Source organism: Malus domestica, chromosome 13, assembly GCF_042453785.1.
Source record: "Malus domestica chromosome 13, GDT2T_hap1".
In the NCBI taxonomy this organism is placed as follows: Eukaryota; Viridiplantae; Streptophyta; class Magnoliopsida; order Rosales; family Rosaceae; genus Malus; species Malus domestica.
The window spans coordinates 1,047,912-1,063,040 of NC_091673.1; the positions used below are offsets into that span (position 1 = coordinate 1,047,912).

Here is a 15,129-nt window from a genome sequence, read left to right on the forward strand (position 1 = left end):
ATAAAATGTAAAATAAATAGTACTAGAATTGACTTTTTAGTGTAAAAATATGGGTTTTCGTTAAAATAAACTGTACCAAAAGTTTTTCATTAAAATTCCCTTAAAAATAATTATTAAGAAACTTGTTCAGCATTAAGGAAATTAATTAAGGTAATTAGAAATTTCAGTCCCCGATTAATGCTGATGTCTCGTAAAATGGTTGCCCGGTACTCGGTACACAAATACACAGATTACAGATAGAAAAAGTCAAAAAATTCACATAATTATTTACTCAAAAATCCAAATCATCCTTATTTTACTTTGATATCATTCACACGGCGTATTTGCCAATTAACAAATCCACTAGGATTTAATTCTAATTAGAAAAAGTCTTACACCCAACATTTGCCTCATTAATCATATAAAACATAAATGGGTAATAGATTATAATCCTAACCGCGTTTTCTATTTTCCTTTCCTTTTTTTATTTATTTATATTATTTATAATATTTTTTAGAAATACAAAATTGACCACATTATTTACATATTATTGTTCTACGAACCTAATTGTATAAGAGATTATGCAAGCATTGCATGTCCAAATAACAAAACTCTTGATCACAAATTATGATCTTATTTCTGAATAACACAATATCCTAAACTATTTAAATTCACAAGAAGCAGAATTGAACATTGACGAAAAGGGATATTGACACTACCCAACCAACTCACCATACCTACACGAAATCGTAGTTTACATAACACAATACACCGTCATTTGATTTGTGTCAGTCATACAATATCACAAACTTAAAAACTAACACATAACATTGTATATTAGCACAAAATGAGATAAGAATAATGTACTCGTGTCGTATAAGTTATTCTCCGAGTCAGAAAATTGAGATGGAATAATACCAAACAAATAGTGAGATGGAAGACAGCAAAGCTCATATCGATTGTCCACTATACGAGAACTCCAAACAGGCAATACGCCAATGCTTCTCTTTCCTTTTCCATTTATTCCCTTTAATTTTTTAAATTGAAAACAGAGAGAGAGAGAGAGAAATTCCCACGTAAATCAAATTGCTCCACTCCCACTTCCCACCAATTAAAGTTAAACCCCCCAAAACGTTCACCTTTTTCTTCTTCCTATTTTCCGCCCAACTCTCAGATTCTCCGCCCATTTGTCCTGCATTGTTCTGCGTTTCTTTCTCTGTTGAAGTCTCTGCCTTTTTCATTTTTTGTACACTTTCTGGCTGACTTTCCCGGAAAAGATGAAGGACCCCCATCTGGGTTTCTGGGGCTGTTTCCCTGTTCTGCTACTTTTGTTCGTTTCACTGTACCCACCATCAGTACACTCCCAGTCCGGCGGCGGCGACGACGGAGCGGCCATGGAAGCACTCAGCAAAAGCATCGGCCCCAACAGTCTCGGGTGGTCCGGCACCGATTACTGCAACTGGGGACAAGTCAGTTGCACCAAGGACGGCAAGGTTTTCAAAATCCAATTGGGTAATCAGAAACTCACCGGCACGCTTCCGCCGGAAATTCAAAAGCTTTCAAATTTGCAGCAACTCGAGGTTCAGAACAACCAACTCACCGGACCTTTTCCGAGCCTCTCCGGGCTGCAACCGCTTCAGGTCCTCCTCGCCCACGACAACAACTTCTCGTCCTTCCCTTCCGATTTCTTCTCCGGACTCACCTCTCTTGACAGCATCAACATCGACCACAACCCCTTCGCAGCGTGGCAGATTCCGGACACTCTTAAAGACGCCACCGCGCTGAGGGAATTCTCCGCAACCGAGACCAACATCACCGGAAGAATCCCCGATATCTTCACCGGTTCCAATTTCCCAGGTTTGACTGAACTGCATTTGGCTTTCAATTACCTTGAAGGCGAATTGCCTGCTAGTTTTTCGAGTTCGAGTATTCAGTCCCTCTGGTTGAACGGCCAACAGGGCACCAATAGGCTTAATGGTACTATTGATGTGTTACAGAACATGACTTCTCTGCGTGAAGTTTGGTTACATGGTAATTTTTTCACCGGTCCTATACCGGACCTGTCGACATTAGGTACCTTGACCACTCTGAGTTTGAGGGATAACAGGCTTACCGGAGTTGTTCCGGCGTCGTTGTTGAATCTTAAATCCCTTACTGTTGTTAATTTGACCAACAATATGCTTCAAGGGCCAATGCCGAAGTTTGGCGATGGGGTTCAGGTGGATATGACATCGCAAAATAGGTTTTGCAGTGATAAGCCGGGTGTTGATTGTGACACTCGTGTCAATATATTGCTTTCGGTCGTCAAAGACATGGGTTATCCTACTGTTTTTGCAGAGAGTTGGAAAGGGAATGATCCTTGTAATAACTGGAAGGGAATTGTGTGTCATGGAGGAAACATCACCGTTGTCATCTTTCGGAGCCTGGGTCTGAGGGGTACGATCTCTACAAATTATTCTCTGATTACCTTCTTGCAAACATTGAGACTTGACAATAATAATCTCACGGGTACTATACCAAAGGAACTTACACAACTGCCCAACCTTCAAGAGATAGATGTTAGTAACAATCAACTTGACGGTCAAGTACCCAAGTTTAATGATACTGTGCAAGTGAAAACAGGTGGGAACCCTCGTATTGTTAAGGATGGTCCCCCTTCGCCAGCGACGCCTCCTAATTCACCGCCTGGCTCACACTCAGGCGGAGGTAAAAAATCTAGGACTGGGGTGGTTGTTGGGGCTGTCATCGGCAGTGTTGGTGGATTGGTTGTAGTTGGGTTTGTTGCTTTTTGTCTACTTAAGAGAAAGCATTCTGGCAGAGTGCAAAGTCCAAACGCGTTGGTTATTCATCCTTGTCATTCTGGAGATCAAAATGCAGTCAAGATCTCGGTTGCTAGCCCTGGGGTTAATTGCGGTGGAAATGAGTCCTATAAGAGTCCGGCAAGTAGTGGACCTAATGACATTCATGTGGTTGAGGCGGAAAGTATGGTCATTTCAATCCAAGTTTTGAGAAATGTGACCAATAATTTCAGTGAAAATAATGTATTAGGAAAAGGTGGGTTTGGAACTGTGTACAAAGGGGAGTTGCATGATGGGACAAAGATTGCAGTGAAGAGGATGGAATCTGGAGTGGTGGCGGAGAAAGGTCTAAATGAGTTCAAGTCTGAGATTGCAGTTCTGACTAAGGTCCGACACCGCCACTTGGTTGGACTTCTTGGCTATTGTTTGGAAGGAAACGAGAGGCTTCTTGTTTATGAATACATGCCTCAAGGGACTCTTAGTAGATACTTGTTCAACTGGATAGAGGAAGGTCTGAAGCCACTTGAATGGACTAGAAGGCTGACCATTGCCTTGGATGTTGCAAGAGGGGTTGAGTATCTCCACGGTTTAGCCAACCAGACTTTCATTCACAGGGATCTTAAACCTTCGAACATTTTACTCGGAGATGATATGCGGGCTAAAGTTTCAGACTTTGGACTGGTTCGTCTTGCTCCAGAAGGGAAAGCCTCAATTGAGACGAGACTAGCCGGAACTTTTGGCTATTTGGCTCCTGAGTATGCAGGTAAAATATTTCTATACGCACTCTTCTTTTCAAATTCCATTTTAGAAGTGCGAAAGGTGTTTGCTTTATAATGTATGATTATATATTCCAGTAAATGCCATTGTTCAATGAACTACGATAACTATTAGATTATCTCTCACTGATTGTTCTTTGTGCAAACCACTGGAATAATCAGTGACAGGGACCGAACTGTGAACATGATATTCTTTATCGTGAAAATATGATGGCATCAAGTTGGGACTTGCATTATGTTGCATTGACAGTATGAGACTTTCATATGCTAGTCAACACATGTAGGACTGAATTAGATTAACCGCAGCATTTACGCACTAAAATCCTATGTTCCAATTCTTTGAATTTCCATGGATATTCTGGCTTGCATAATTTTCAAAATCAAGGAATGCAAAGAAGATAGAAAAGAGCGAAATGGCTTCTGTCTGTGCCTAGCATTTGTTGTCTCGAACATGTTGACTGAATTCATATGGTTTGCAGTACTTATTTATGCTTACAATCTTTCGATTAATAAAAATTCGAGGCACTAAAACCACAATTTTGTAATGTATCAGCAACTGGGCGGATGACACTCAAGGTTGACGTGTATAGCTTTGGAGTGATATTAATGGAGTTGATCACGGGTAGAAAAGCAATTGATGAAAGCCAAGCAGAGGAGAGGTTGCACCTTGTTACATGGTTCCGTAGAATGCTCGTTAACAAGGATGCACTCCGGAAGGTCATTGATCCAACCATTGATCTCAATGAGGAAACTCTTTCTAGTATTAGCACTGTCGCTGAGCTTGCTGGGCATTGCAGTGCAAGGGAGCCCTACCAGAGGCCTGACATGGGTCATGCAGTCAATGTGCTTTCGTCGCTTGTTGAGCAATGGAAACCATCTGAACTCGAAGATTCTGATGATATGCATGGAATTGACCTCGAAATGACCTTACCACAAGCACTGAAGAAGTGGCGGGCTTGTGAGGGCAATAGCAACCTTGATGATTCTTCGTCTTCCTCATCATTGTTTCCCAGCGGGGATAACACCCAAACCAGCATACCTACACGGCCATCTGGATTTGCAGAATCGTTTACATCATCGGATGGGAGGTAAAGGTAGAGAAAGAAGTTCAGAGCTACATTGAATGTTCAAATGGCTTGTAGTTACTGTACTTAGGGTTGGCTTTGGTATTGATATGCTTTGAAAAAAAGCTGCTTCTGCTATGATGTGAGAATAAGCAGCTGTAAAATAAAGTGTTTGGTAAACTTTTTTGTAAAAATGCTTTTGAAAAAAAAAAAGTAGTATTATAATGTTTGGTAAACTTTTATGTAAAATAGATGTGAAAAAAAACTAGTTTTTCAAAGCTGGGTTTTGCAGTTTCTTGTTTTTGGCTTTTTTTCCACCAAAAATTGTGAAAAAAAGCTGAAGCTGAATGTTTACCAAACACAAAAACAACTCCTAGCTTTTTTTTATACCAGTTTTTTTCAGAATCACCTCAGTATCAAACCAGGCCTTATTATCCTGATGTGAACAGGGGATGCATTTTTCGTTTACTTTTGTTGATGCACAAAATCAGCGAGGACTTTGGTACAACAGAAAGTGTTAAGTTTGTAACCTTTGCTAGATTGCTCCGGTCACTAGTATTGATAAGTAAGTAAATGGATAAGGACATGGAAGCAAACATAAGATGTACGTGGTTCACCTAGATTGGCTACGTCCACGGAGTATATGAGTTTTCATTAATTGTGAAGGGTTTACACAAGTACATAGGTTCAAGCTCTCCTTTAGTGAGTACTAGTGAATGATTTAGTACAAATGACATTAGGAAATATTGTGAGAGAATGATCTTTATTTATAGAAGAGATTCTTTAGTTTCATTCTGATATTGACACGTGTCGTGTTGTGATTGGCTTCTAATGTTGACACGTGTCGCGCTATGATTGGCTTCTGATGTCGACACGTGTCGCGCTGTGATTGGCCTCCTGGTTTGAGGGAAACTCTTCTGGGTCCTTGACGGTATAACGTTGACCGGTGCTCAGTAGTTTCCGAATTGATCAAGTATGGTACAAACAATTTTATTATGTTAAGATAGTTTAATTAGTCTGAGAGCTTAATGAAAATGGCTGCCTAAGCCTTTGATGTGATCCAAGATTTTGTCCCTCTCTGTGAACCTAGTTTAAAAGTTTGCCCAAAGTTGTTTTCGGTTTGGTCAATGTCATACAGGATTGGGCGAGACAAAATACACATAAGGATTGTGGACCGTGCAACCGACCCCTTCCCTCTACTTGGTGCAATTATCGTCCACCCGTCCCTCTATGAACTCAGAACCAAGAAAACCTGTAAACTAGTCTAATTTACGTATTATGACTAAGTTACGTTAATATTTTATATTAATTTTTTTTATAAAGAAAAAAACACAAAAAGAAAAATCTAAGAGAAGAGGAGAGAAGCAGAAGGGATTCGGAAGAGTGAGAATCTTACGCGGTTTGCTAGCTACAATGTTGTTTTGTTTTTCTAGTTATAAATTATAATATTCTCCAACTCCAACAGAGAGTTGAGGGGGGCCACATCCTGCATGTCTTGACTTTATCCCCAAATCACTCGCCGTTCTGTTTAGTCCAATTCTTTATGTGCCGTATTTGTCAGGTCTGCAACGTTGACGTTTTAGTCCATTTTTTTTTAATTTTAGTTGAAAAACATATTTTATGCTTGATAATAATTTACAAGGTAGAGTGAGTATCCTCGTCGGATTTTTTTTTTGTGAGGATCCCGAAGATCCTTAAATTATATTCGGTTATTGTACATTGTACGGGTCATAAATTATTATAAATTTATTTTATTTAAAGTTGAATATAAACAATACCTGAAGAAAACTGACCGCATGATGTACGATGAACGGATGTGATTGGAAGATCCCCGGGATCCTCATAAAGAGGATCCGGCGATCATAAATCATTGTAAATTTTTTTATTTAAAGTTGAATATAAACAATACTTGACAAAAAATGGGCGCATGATGTATGATGAACGGTTGTAATTGGAAGATCCCCGAGATCCTTACAAAGAGGATCCGCGTGAGGATCCTCTCTCTTGGTATTAGGTATGATAAACGGTTCATATTTTTTGTACTCATGTTGATTTATATCATGATTGTTATCTTAACGGGTCGTGTCATGTAAACTCACTTTCTTAACAAGTTTTTAACTTGTGATCTAATAATGACCCGATTCGTTGAGTGGGGCGGGTAGTTTAGTGTCAAGTTAACAAGTTATGTAAGAAATTGCAATGGCTAATGTCTATATCTGATAAACATCATCTTATTGGGGTTTTAACGGCCATCCAATAATGACTCAACTTGTTAATGAGCGACGAGTAAAGACCTAAATCGTTAACTAGTTGATGTCGAAATCTTTTGTGTCATTTTGTGTTTAGTTAACGAGTCTTACAAGAAATTGTCAAACACAATTAGTATGTTTCTATCGTGATATCATGTGTGAATGATTCATCTTGTAAATAAAAATTTGTATCATTAAATGAAAACGTTACAGTAATAATGCATTTGTCATAAATATTATGCGTGACACAATAAAATAAAAAAATGAAACGCACGAGTTAGAGTGTTGGTTTTGTGTCGAAAGTCATGAGGCTTTTATTTTCCATCTTAATAATATAAGAGCTCGTTTAGATGTGATTTTAAAATGAATGAAATGTTTTTAAAACCAATCTTTAGTAAAGATGTAAGTAAATCATGGAAAAACATTTAAAGTGCTTCCTGGAAGAAGCACATAACTGATGTTTTTTGCAAAAAGCACTTTAAATGCTTTTGGAATAAAAAACTATTTTCTCTAAAAATGATGTGCTTCTTGCAGAAAGCACTTTAAATGTTTTTGGATTCTCACAATCACAGTAATACGAAGCTTTTCTGCTTCTCTCTCTCTCTCTCTCTCTCTCTCTCTCTCTCTCTCTCTCTCTAACAAGTAGTTTATTACTTTCCTTTTTTCTAGGGTTTTGTTGGCACTCATGGCAGATAGCCATAGTCTCGAACAGTACGCTGTATGTTTAACATTCACCATAATGCATAAACATAATTACAAGTTACGGGAGAATGAAATCGGTAAAGATCGAATCTGTACCATAATGCATAACCATGAATATTTTTCGCCACTCCGATAAAGAATCACCAGCTTGAGACCGAGTTCGTGTTTGATGCGCGTATATATTAGCCCAATGGCCAAACTAATCAAACACATTAAGAAAAGACCAATCTCATTAGTTAATGAATTAATTTAAAGTTTTAAACCCATTCATCTCACATGCTGATCTGGTCCAAGGTTTAACAAATACGATACAATCCGAGTCGGTCAATCCACCGACCAGTTGACCGGCGTGGCGTCAAACCTTTGATTTTTTCCCAAATATTGCCCTACACCTCCTCCTTTGACGGTGTACCACTTCCTGTTCGTCTCTTACCATTTCAAACGTTCAACGGTCAAATATTCAAAACCCATTAATTATCCCTCATTTATAATCCTTTTCCTAAGTTTCCAACTTGAACCGCGTCCATATTTTAAACATACAAAAAACAACAACTACTTATACACACACACACACACACACACCCCAAACGGTCCAACTCCATTTCTCTCATTCAACACAAAACACAAAAACAAGCATCCATCCTTACAAATTTCCAACCCAACAACAATACATATATATCATAGTACTAGTCGATCCACCTATTATACCATTCCAACGTTGATATATCTCAGATAGACACAGTTCATTAATTCAGTTGTCATGACCTTGTCATGGAGAAGGCTGAGAGCCGGCCGCCGTGCTGCCAAGGAGGGTGAGGCCGGCGACATGGAGCTGACCATACCAAACCACTTCCGGTGCCCAATTTCACTCGAGTTGATGAAGGATCCGGTCACGCTGTCCACCGGGATCACGTACGACCGTCAGAGCATAGAGACGTGGATTGAAGCCGGCAACTTCAAGTGCCCGATAACAAACCAAGTCCTCACAAGCTTCGATCCAATTCCTAATCACACCATCCGCAAGATGATACAGGGTTGGTGCGTTGAGAAAAAGTCTTTTGGAATCGAGCGCATTCCCACCCCTCGCATTCCGATCAGTTCGGTTCAGGTGACCGAGATTTTATCAAAGATTACGACATCGAGTCATCATCAGAACAAGGATGATTGCCAAGTTTTGGTGGCGAAGATCAATGCGTTGGCGAAAGAAAGCGAGCGTAACAAGCGTTGCATTGTGGCTAGTGGCACGGGGAGCGTTCTAGCGGGTGCGTTTAATGCATTTTCAAGTTCTCAACACCATCAAAACGTTGCCGTTTTGGAGGAGATTTTGTCTGCTTTGACTTTGGTTTTCCCGCTTGACAAGGAGGCTAACTTGTACCTCGGATCGCCTGCTTCGTTGTGTTGCATGGTGTGGTTTTTGGAGAGTGGAGATTTGTCACAAAGACGAAACGCATCGTTGGTGCTCAAAGAGACCGCTGTCTCATCTGATCATGATCATCAGAAGACCGATGCTTTGGCAGAGATCGAAGGAGCTCTGGAGGCGCTAGTGAAGCTGATCAAAGAACCAGTTTGCCCTACTTCTACAAAAGCTTCCTTGGTCATCATGTATCGAATGGTCAACTCATCATCCTCCTCTCTTTCGAAAGAGCAAATCAAAGAGAGATTTGTAGAGATGGGATTGGTGTCGCTGCTTTCGGACATTCTTGTAGATGCCGAAAGAAGCATTTGCGAGAAGGCGTTGGGAGTGCTAGACGGACTTTGCGGAAGCAAGCAAGGCAGGGAAAAGGCCTACCTTCATGCCTTGACCATGCCGGTTGTGGTGAAGAAGATACTTAGGGTTTCGGATTTGGCCACGGAGTTTTCCGTGTCTATTCTTTGGAAGCTTTGCAAGAACGAGACTAGGGAAGACGGAGGTGTGCTCGTGGAGGCCCTTCAAGTGGGTGCGTTTCAGAAGCTCTTGCTACTTTTGCAAGTTGGTTGTGCGGAGAGGACCAAAGACAAGGCCACGGACTTGTTAAAGGCATTGAACATTCATAGGGAGAGGTTGGAGTGTATTGATTCTATGGATTTTAAGCAGCTTAAGAGGCCCTTTTGATTATTCATCAATGTTCAGAACTTTTATAGTTGTTAATTAGGATGAAAGAAAGCCACGGTTATTGATTGACCCTTTTCAATATTTTCACAGTTCATCAATGTTGTACAAAATACAAATACTATACATACTAAATGCTTTTCAGAAATTCAGTGCTTATCACTATATTGGCCTCTTGACTATGTAGTTATGGTAAGGGGACTCTTTTAAAAGTAGGATTTTTCATGGACTCGCTGCCCTCTAATGTTTTTTGCTCTATGTTTTCAAACATGTTATTCTTATCATCTACTTGTACCATCTCTCTAACAGAGATGAGATTCACATGCGTTGGCAAGCCTTACATTTATTAGAGAGATGAGACAAATAGATTGTAAGTGTAGCATTACGTATGTTTTATAATGTTGGCACGAGAATTGAAGTTAAATTGTAAGGTGACAGAGAGCCAATGGAGAGTCCCACTTTTGAGAGAGTTCCCTTAACATTTCTCTTCAATTGGTACTTGTTTTTTTACGTGTGTATGTTTTATTGAGTTGATTAATTTGAGTGTTTAATAAAGAATAATGTTATTTGTACTATATTTACTGACCACATCTCTAATAAAGGTGACTATCATATGATCGGTAAAGTAGGAAAAGTACTTTATACAACCATTAGATATACACATATATAAGTTAGTTTGATTAATGAACCAATCTCTCGATGAATGAATTCAGAGAATTATCTTGAAGGAAAACTTAAATTCGACTTTTTAAGGTGGATGGTAACTCGAATGTTACAAATACCAGTAAGGGGATCATGGCTTTACCACTTGATTTCCGATGGCCAGCAGGGAATTTGGTCTAGCAACTCACGTTCGTTTGCGCTGCGCGTTCCCGGCTTTTACATATACTTGGAGTATAAAAGGTAGATTCAATAATCGTGATTGTCATTTGTGACTGGAAATATAGAAAACGATTGCACACACGCATAGTAGCTACAGATCAACTCAGAGTTAATGGGTCCGCAAGTTCCCAGGAGCCCGAATTGACTCATCTTTAGAAACTAAACAAAAGAAATTGGAAAAGACAAAAACAACCAAAACACAACCCCTATCTCTTCTTTTAACCAAACTATGTCTCACATGCGCACATTTTTAATGTGGCTGCCTAATCTTAAAGGTTGCGTAAAATTGGTTTAGAAAACGTACTAAAGTTGCTCTCCAAAAGCAATTATGTATGTATAGTATTCAGTTGGTTAATTGTTCACATCAAGCTGCTTCCAATTTTGTACCCTTAATTTTGTTGTTTACAAAAGCGATAAATTTACATTAAATTAATCTAAATTATAAGACAGACTTAGGCAAAAGAGGGTGCACAATACTCTAGCAACTTGGCTGTCTAAGTATGCAACTGCATGTAGTCTAATAATCTTGTGGATAATGTGTTGGATTTCTACCCTTAAGGTTGCGTAAAATTGGTTTAGAACGTACTAAAGTTACTCTCCAAAAGCAATTATGTATGTATAGTATTCAGTTGGTTAATTGTTCACATCAAGCTGCTTCCAATTTTGTACTCTTGATTTTGTTGTTTACAAAAGCGATAAATTTATATTAAATTAATCTAAATTATAAGACAGACTTAGGCAAAAGAGGGTGCACAATACTCTAGCAACTTGGCTGTCTAAGTATGCAACTGCATGTAGTCTAATATTCTTGTGGATAATGTGTTGGATTTCTACATCTGTGTCTCTTCATCTAAATTATTGTAATAGTTTCCAACTTTCTCATCCCTTAATATTAGTAATTTTTTTTTAAAGTCTAAGTATGCAACTTTCAATTTTTTTGGTGGTTACCTTTAAATATTTGAGAAGGGTGACTATCTAGGTTAATTTCCTTACTTATCATTTTGCAGGCTTGGAATTTTTTCTTTTCATTGAAAATTAGAGAAAGGGTGACTATCTGGGTTTTCTTATAAACTTTTTCTGCAATCTTGAATACGGATAAAGTTTAGATTCTCATCAAACCACGCCGTTGAACAATAGCTACAAAATAGAAGACTTTCTAGAGCAAAACGACCGTCTTAAATTTTTATTTATTTTTTTATTTTTAAGAGACGGAAGAGACGGATTAGGCTATATCTCCTTAATTTCTCTTCTAGACACTTAAATGGCCCATTATTTTATAAAACATGGATAATGGAGACCAATTTTTTAAATTAAATGATATGATTGTTGATGATTGAATTATTACTTAAGTGTTGACTAACATGGTTATTTCCTATTAGTGACATCATTTAGTTTAAAATTTTAGTCTCCCTAGTATTATCTATTAAACATAGATGAATCTCCCAGTGAGAAACCGAAGTAAGGTCTAGATTTTGTTGTTGGTTCAAAATATATTATGATTGATCATTGCTTTTGTGTTTTGTGTTGAAATGAGAGAATTAGGGTTTTTGTTTCAAGAGTACACCGTATGTATATAGTCATACATCGTACGTATATGTAGTCGTACATTGTATATGTATGTATAGTCATGTTTTTTTTTCTTGGGAATAAAACACAATAACGACTAGATCAAAGCACAATTTTTTCTTGGATCCTCTCCTGAGCTTAGGAGATTGAGCCTCCTGAGTAAAGCACACGGGCCGTTGGATTTTGATCAGAAGTACGTGCAAGTCTCAGCCTCCTAAGATCAAGAGAGGATCCAAATCCAAGTAATTGGGACCAAAAACCTCCCAAAAACACACTTAGTATGAAACACACCTGGGCATGCATAACAATGACAACTTTATTATTCCTGCCCTCCAACTCGTTCCCGAGCCATTTTCTGCACCTCAACAATCTTCAATAAAACTTATTAGTGTCGGCCGGATTATAAGCTTAGCTAGGTTGCAAGCTTTCAGTTTAGCCCATTTGAAAATTATCAAAATTTGTTTGAACACTTACTTGAATATCGAGATGGATCGTCTTATTTATTTTGAGGTATTGGAGCAAACTGAATGTTAGCATAATAATAGGTGCCTTAAAAAACAAAACATAGGGTCAATAAAATGGGATGGTTAGGAATCCATTTCCTGGTTAGGAAGTCCTTAACATATCAAACGGGTTGCATTCTAACATAGTAGTGGTGGATCTAAGTTTTCACCAAGTAAACTCTCTATTAGGACAAGTATGTGCAAGTTTAATTCACCATGCATGCCCTAGGATGAGCTTTGGTGGAAGTTCTTATATTTTAGTAACTCATCGTATTTGTTTACTAGGGTCCAACATATAACATATCAAAATTGAAGAAAATCATGGAGTGAGATGTAAATGACGGTCTTGAATTTTCGATGTTTCCATATGGTTCTACAATGAAATCTTGTTCTTATGCAATCAGCTCCTACGCGACAAAACTCTCCAATGCTATATTGCCTCGTCCAAGTTCACTGCAATAGATTGTCTGTTAAATATCTTCAAAACCCAATCATCACTACCAATATGCTGTCTAACAAAATCATAAAAACAGTACCCTTGTTCTGATACAAAAGGCCATCTAATGAAATGGATAAAAATTGAAATTCCCATTTACAAGATTCTTCGTTTTCTTGTGTTCAATAATCATAAGCCAAGTAAATATTTATTTGAAATAGTTGGGCAGTGTTAGTATTATTTATTTGTAGTTTGTATGAAACCTTCTGAAAGTGGGCAAATTTATTTGGAGCTGTAGAGAACAATAACCACCATTTGAGAGAGGTATTTGGGCTTTGAGATTGAATACTTGATTTTCCATAATTAGCTCTACGCTTTTTTGTCAGAAACAAAATCGGACGACAATGAAGACGAAGACGGAGTGGTCATGGCATTTCAAATGCATTGGGAATGAGTGGTTTCGGCAATGAAAGCATGGTAATATTTAGTTGAATTTTAGTGACTTTTGTAAAAAATTTAAAAGCTACGAGTTTCTCAGACTCAATGTTTCTCTTTTACCTACTAGCTAGGAATAAATGGTAGGAATTACATTGGATACCTGTTGACCCTAGAAATTACAAAACCTACGTGGCGCGCAGGCCAAGTATATTCTAAGCTAACTACGTCCTTCGGTGATTGCGGGCGTGCCAACTCGTCGGCCGAGGTTCGGCCGAGGAGTAAATTTGATGATGCTGCGTTGGGTCGCGCTACTGACTTCTGCGTCTTGCGATTGCGGCCGAGAAAGGAACACGTCTCGGCCTTTTGGGTTCTCGAGCCTGAAGACAAGGCTGCTATTTCTTACAAAGTTCACGAACCGAATTCGGCTTGCAATGTGCCGAATGTAATAACTGTGACACCTCACCTCGCCGAGAAGGCTAATGAGATGACCTCGACCAACAAGGATTCGAAAATCCTTCTCGACCGAGACTTGGATAGGTAATCGACCGTTCTCGCCGCAGTGCTGTTGATGCCAACGGAAGATACTGCGAGACCGACCGACTCTACGGTGACAGAGCTATCTATGCCGACTTAAGATATCACCGGTTGCTTCCACAGTGCTGTTGATGCCAACGGAAGATGTGTCAGCGAAAAAGGAAAAGAAAAAGATCTCAAGTTGTGAGAGTTTGCGCAGGGCAATTTTGTATTGATTTTGTGGGTGCTCTTCCATTGCTGAACGTCTTGTATTTATAGTAGCAGAACACCGAGCCCGAATTCCAATCCTATTCGAACTAGGTTTCCCTTTCCGGATTAACATTACCTCGATCAGTCCTATCTCTGCTAGGACTACGAATCTAGTCCTTAACTGAGCCGGATTCGCCTTCTAGTTTTACTGATCTCGTCGAGGGTCCCTATTGTATTAGGACTCGACTTGCACTCTGATTTAACCGACCTAGGCTTGGAAGCCCATGAGCTGAACGCCCCATGACCCTCTCGCCGTACAGCTTCCCGGGCCGAAAGTGACTCCTCCCTCGGCCCAAACTGTTATTTTGGGCCTAAACAATAAGAGAATTAAGATAATTGATTAAAAGATAATTATTATGATTAAGAACCATAATATTATCTCTTAACAATATCAAATTATCTTAACTTTTTATCCGACGATTAAGAACCATGCTTACCCAACGGCCTCGATCGCTTGGGTCGATGGTGTAAAATCGGGTCCAAACACTGCCCCCCAGTTTCCTTGAGCTTTGGTCCGTAAGCCGAATAGTCAAGGAAATTAATCATTTGTGCCTGGCTCTGAACCGCTTGACATTGTATTCGGCTATCCACTCCATTCAAAAGAAAGTCGAGCCGAGAAACACCAAGCCAAAACGATTCCAACTTCCCCGAAGACGTTTATCACCGAAGCCATACCAAGCAATTCCTGCTAACTTTTCACTTGGGCCGAAGAATTTTTAAATTACTTTGACGGCCTGTTTTCTCAAATTTCTTGGTCGAAAAACACAAGACCGAAGAATATATTTCACCGAGCTCGACAAACAAACTTCGGCCAAATAAAATTTACGTCCTTAATATCCTTAAAAACGCCATGGGCAGGACGCC

At 39.1% G+C, this 15,129-nt stretch overlaps 2 protein-coding genes across 2 annotated transcripts; both read left to right on the forward strand.

Annotated features, from left to right (window-relative positions):
• The first annotated feature begins 977 nt into the window (after nt 1–977).
• On the forward strand, nt 978–4,853 carry LOC103451520 (receptor protein kinase TMK1). Its single transcript, XM_008390925.4, has 2 exons — nt 978–3,540; nt 4,107–4,853. The coding sequence occupies exons 1-2, from the start codon at nt 1,257–1,259 to the stop codon at nt 4,643–4,645; spliced, it is 2,823 nt and encodes a 940-aa protein (XP_008389147.2). The 5' UTR covers nt 978–1,256; the 3' UTR covers nt 4,646–4,853.
• Nucleotides 4,854–8,086: 3,233 nt separating this feature from the next.
• On the forward strand, nt 8,087–9,805 carry LOC103414211 (U-box domain-containing protein 21-like). Its single transcript, XM_008352615.4, has one exon. It carries the CDS (start codon nt 8,329–8,331, stop codon nt 9,658–9,660), a length of 1,332 nt encoding a protein of 443 aa, XP_008350837.2. The 5' UTR covers nt 8,087–8,328; the 3' UTR covers nt 9,661–9,805.
• Nucleotides 9,806–15,129: the final 5,324 nt, after the last annotated feature.

Bases quoted from the DNA above. Each gene is read 5' to 3' on its own strand.
- LOC103414211 (XM_008352615.4), top strand. From the start codon at position 8,329: ATGACCTTGTCATGGAGAAGGCTGAGAGCCGGCCGCCGTGCTGCCAAG.
- LOC103451520 (XM_008390925.4), top strand. From the start codon at position 1,257: ATGAAGGACCCCCATCTGGGTTTCTGGGGCTGTTTCCCTGTTCTGCTA. The intron at 3,541-4,106 runs GTAAAATATTTC...GTAATGTATCAG, and splicing joins TTTGGCTCCTGAGTATGCAG to CAACTGGGCGGATGACACTC.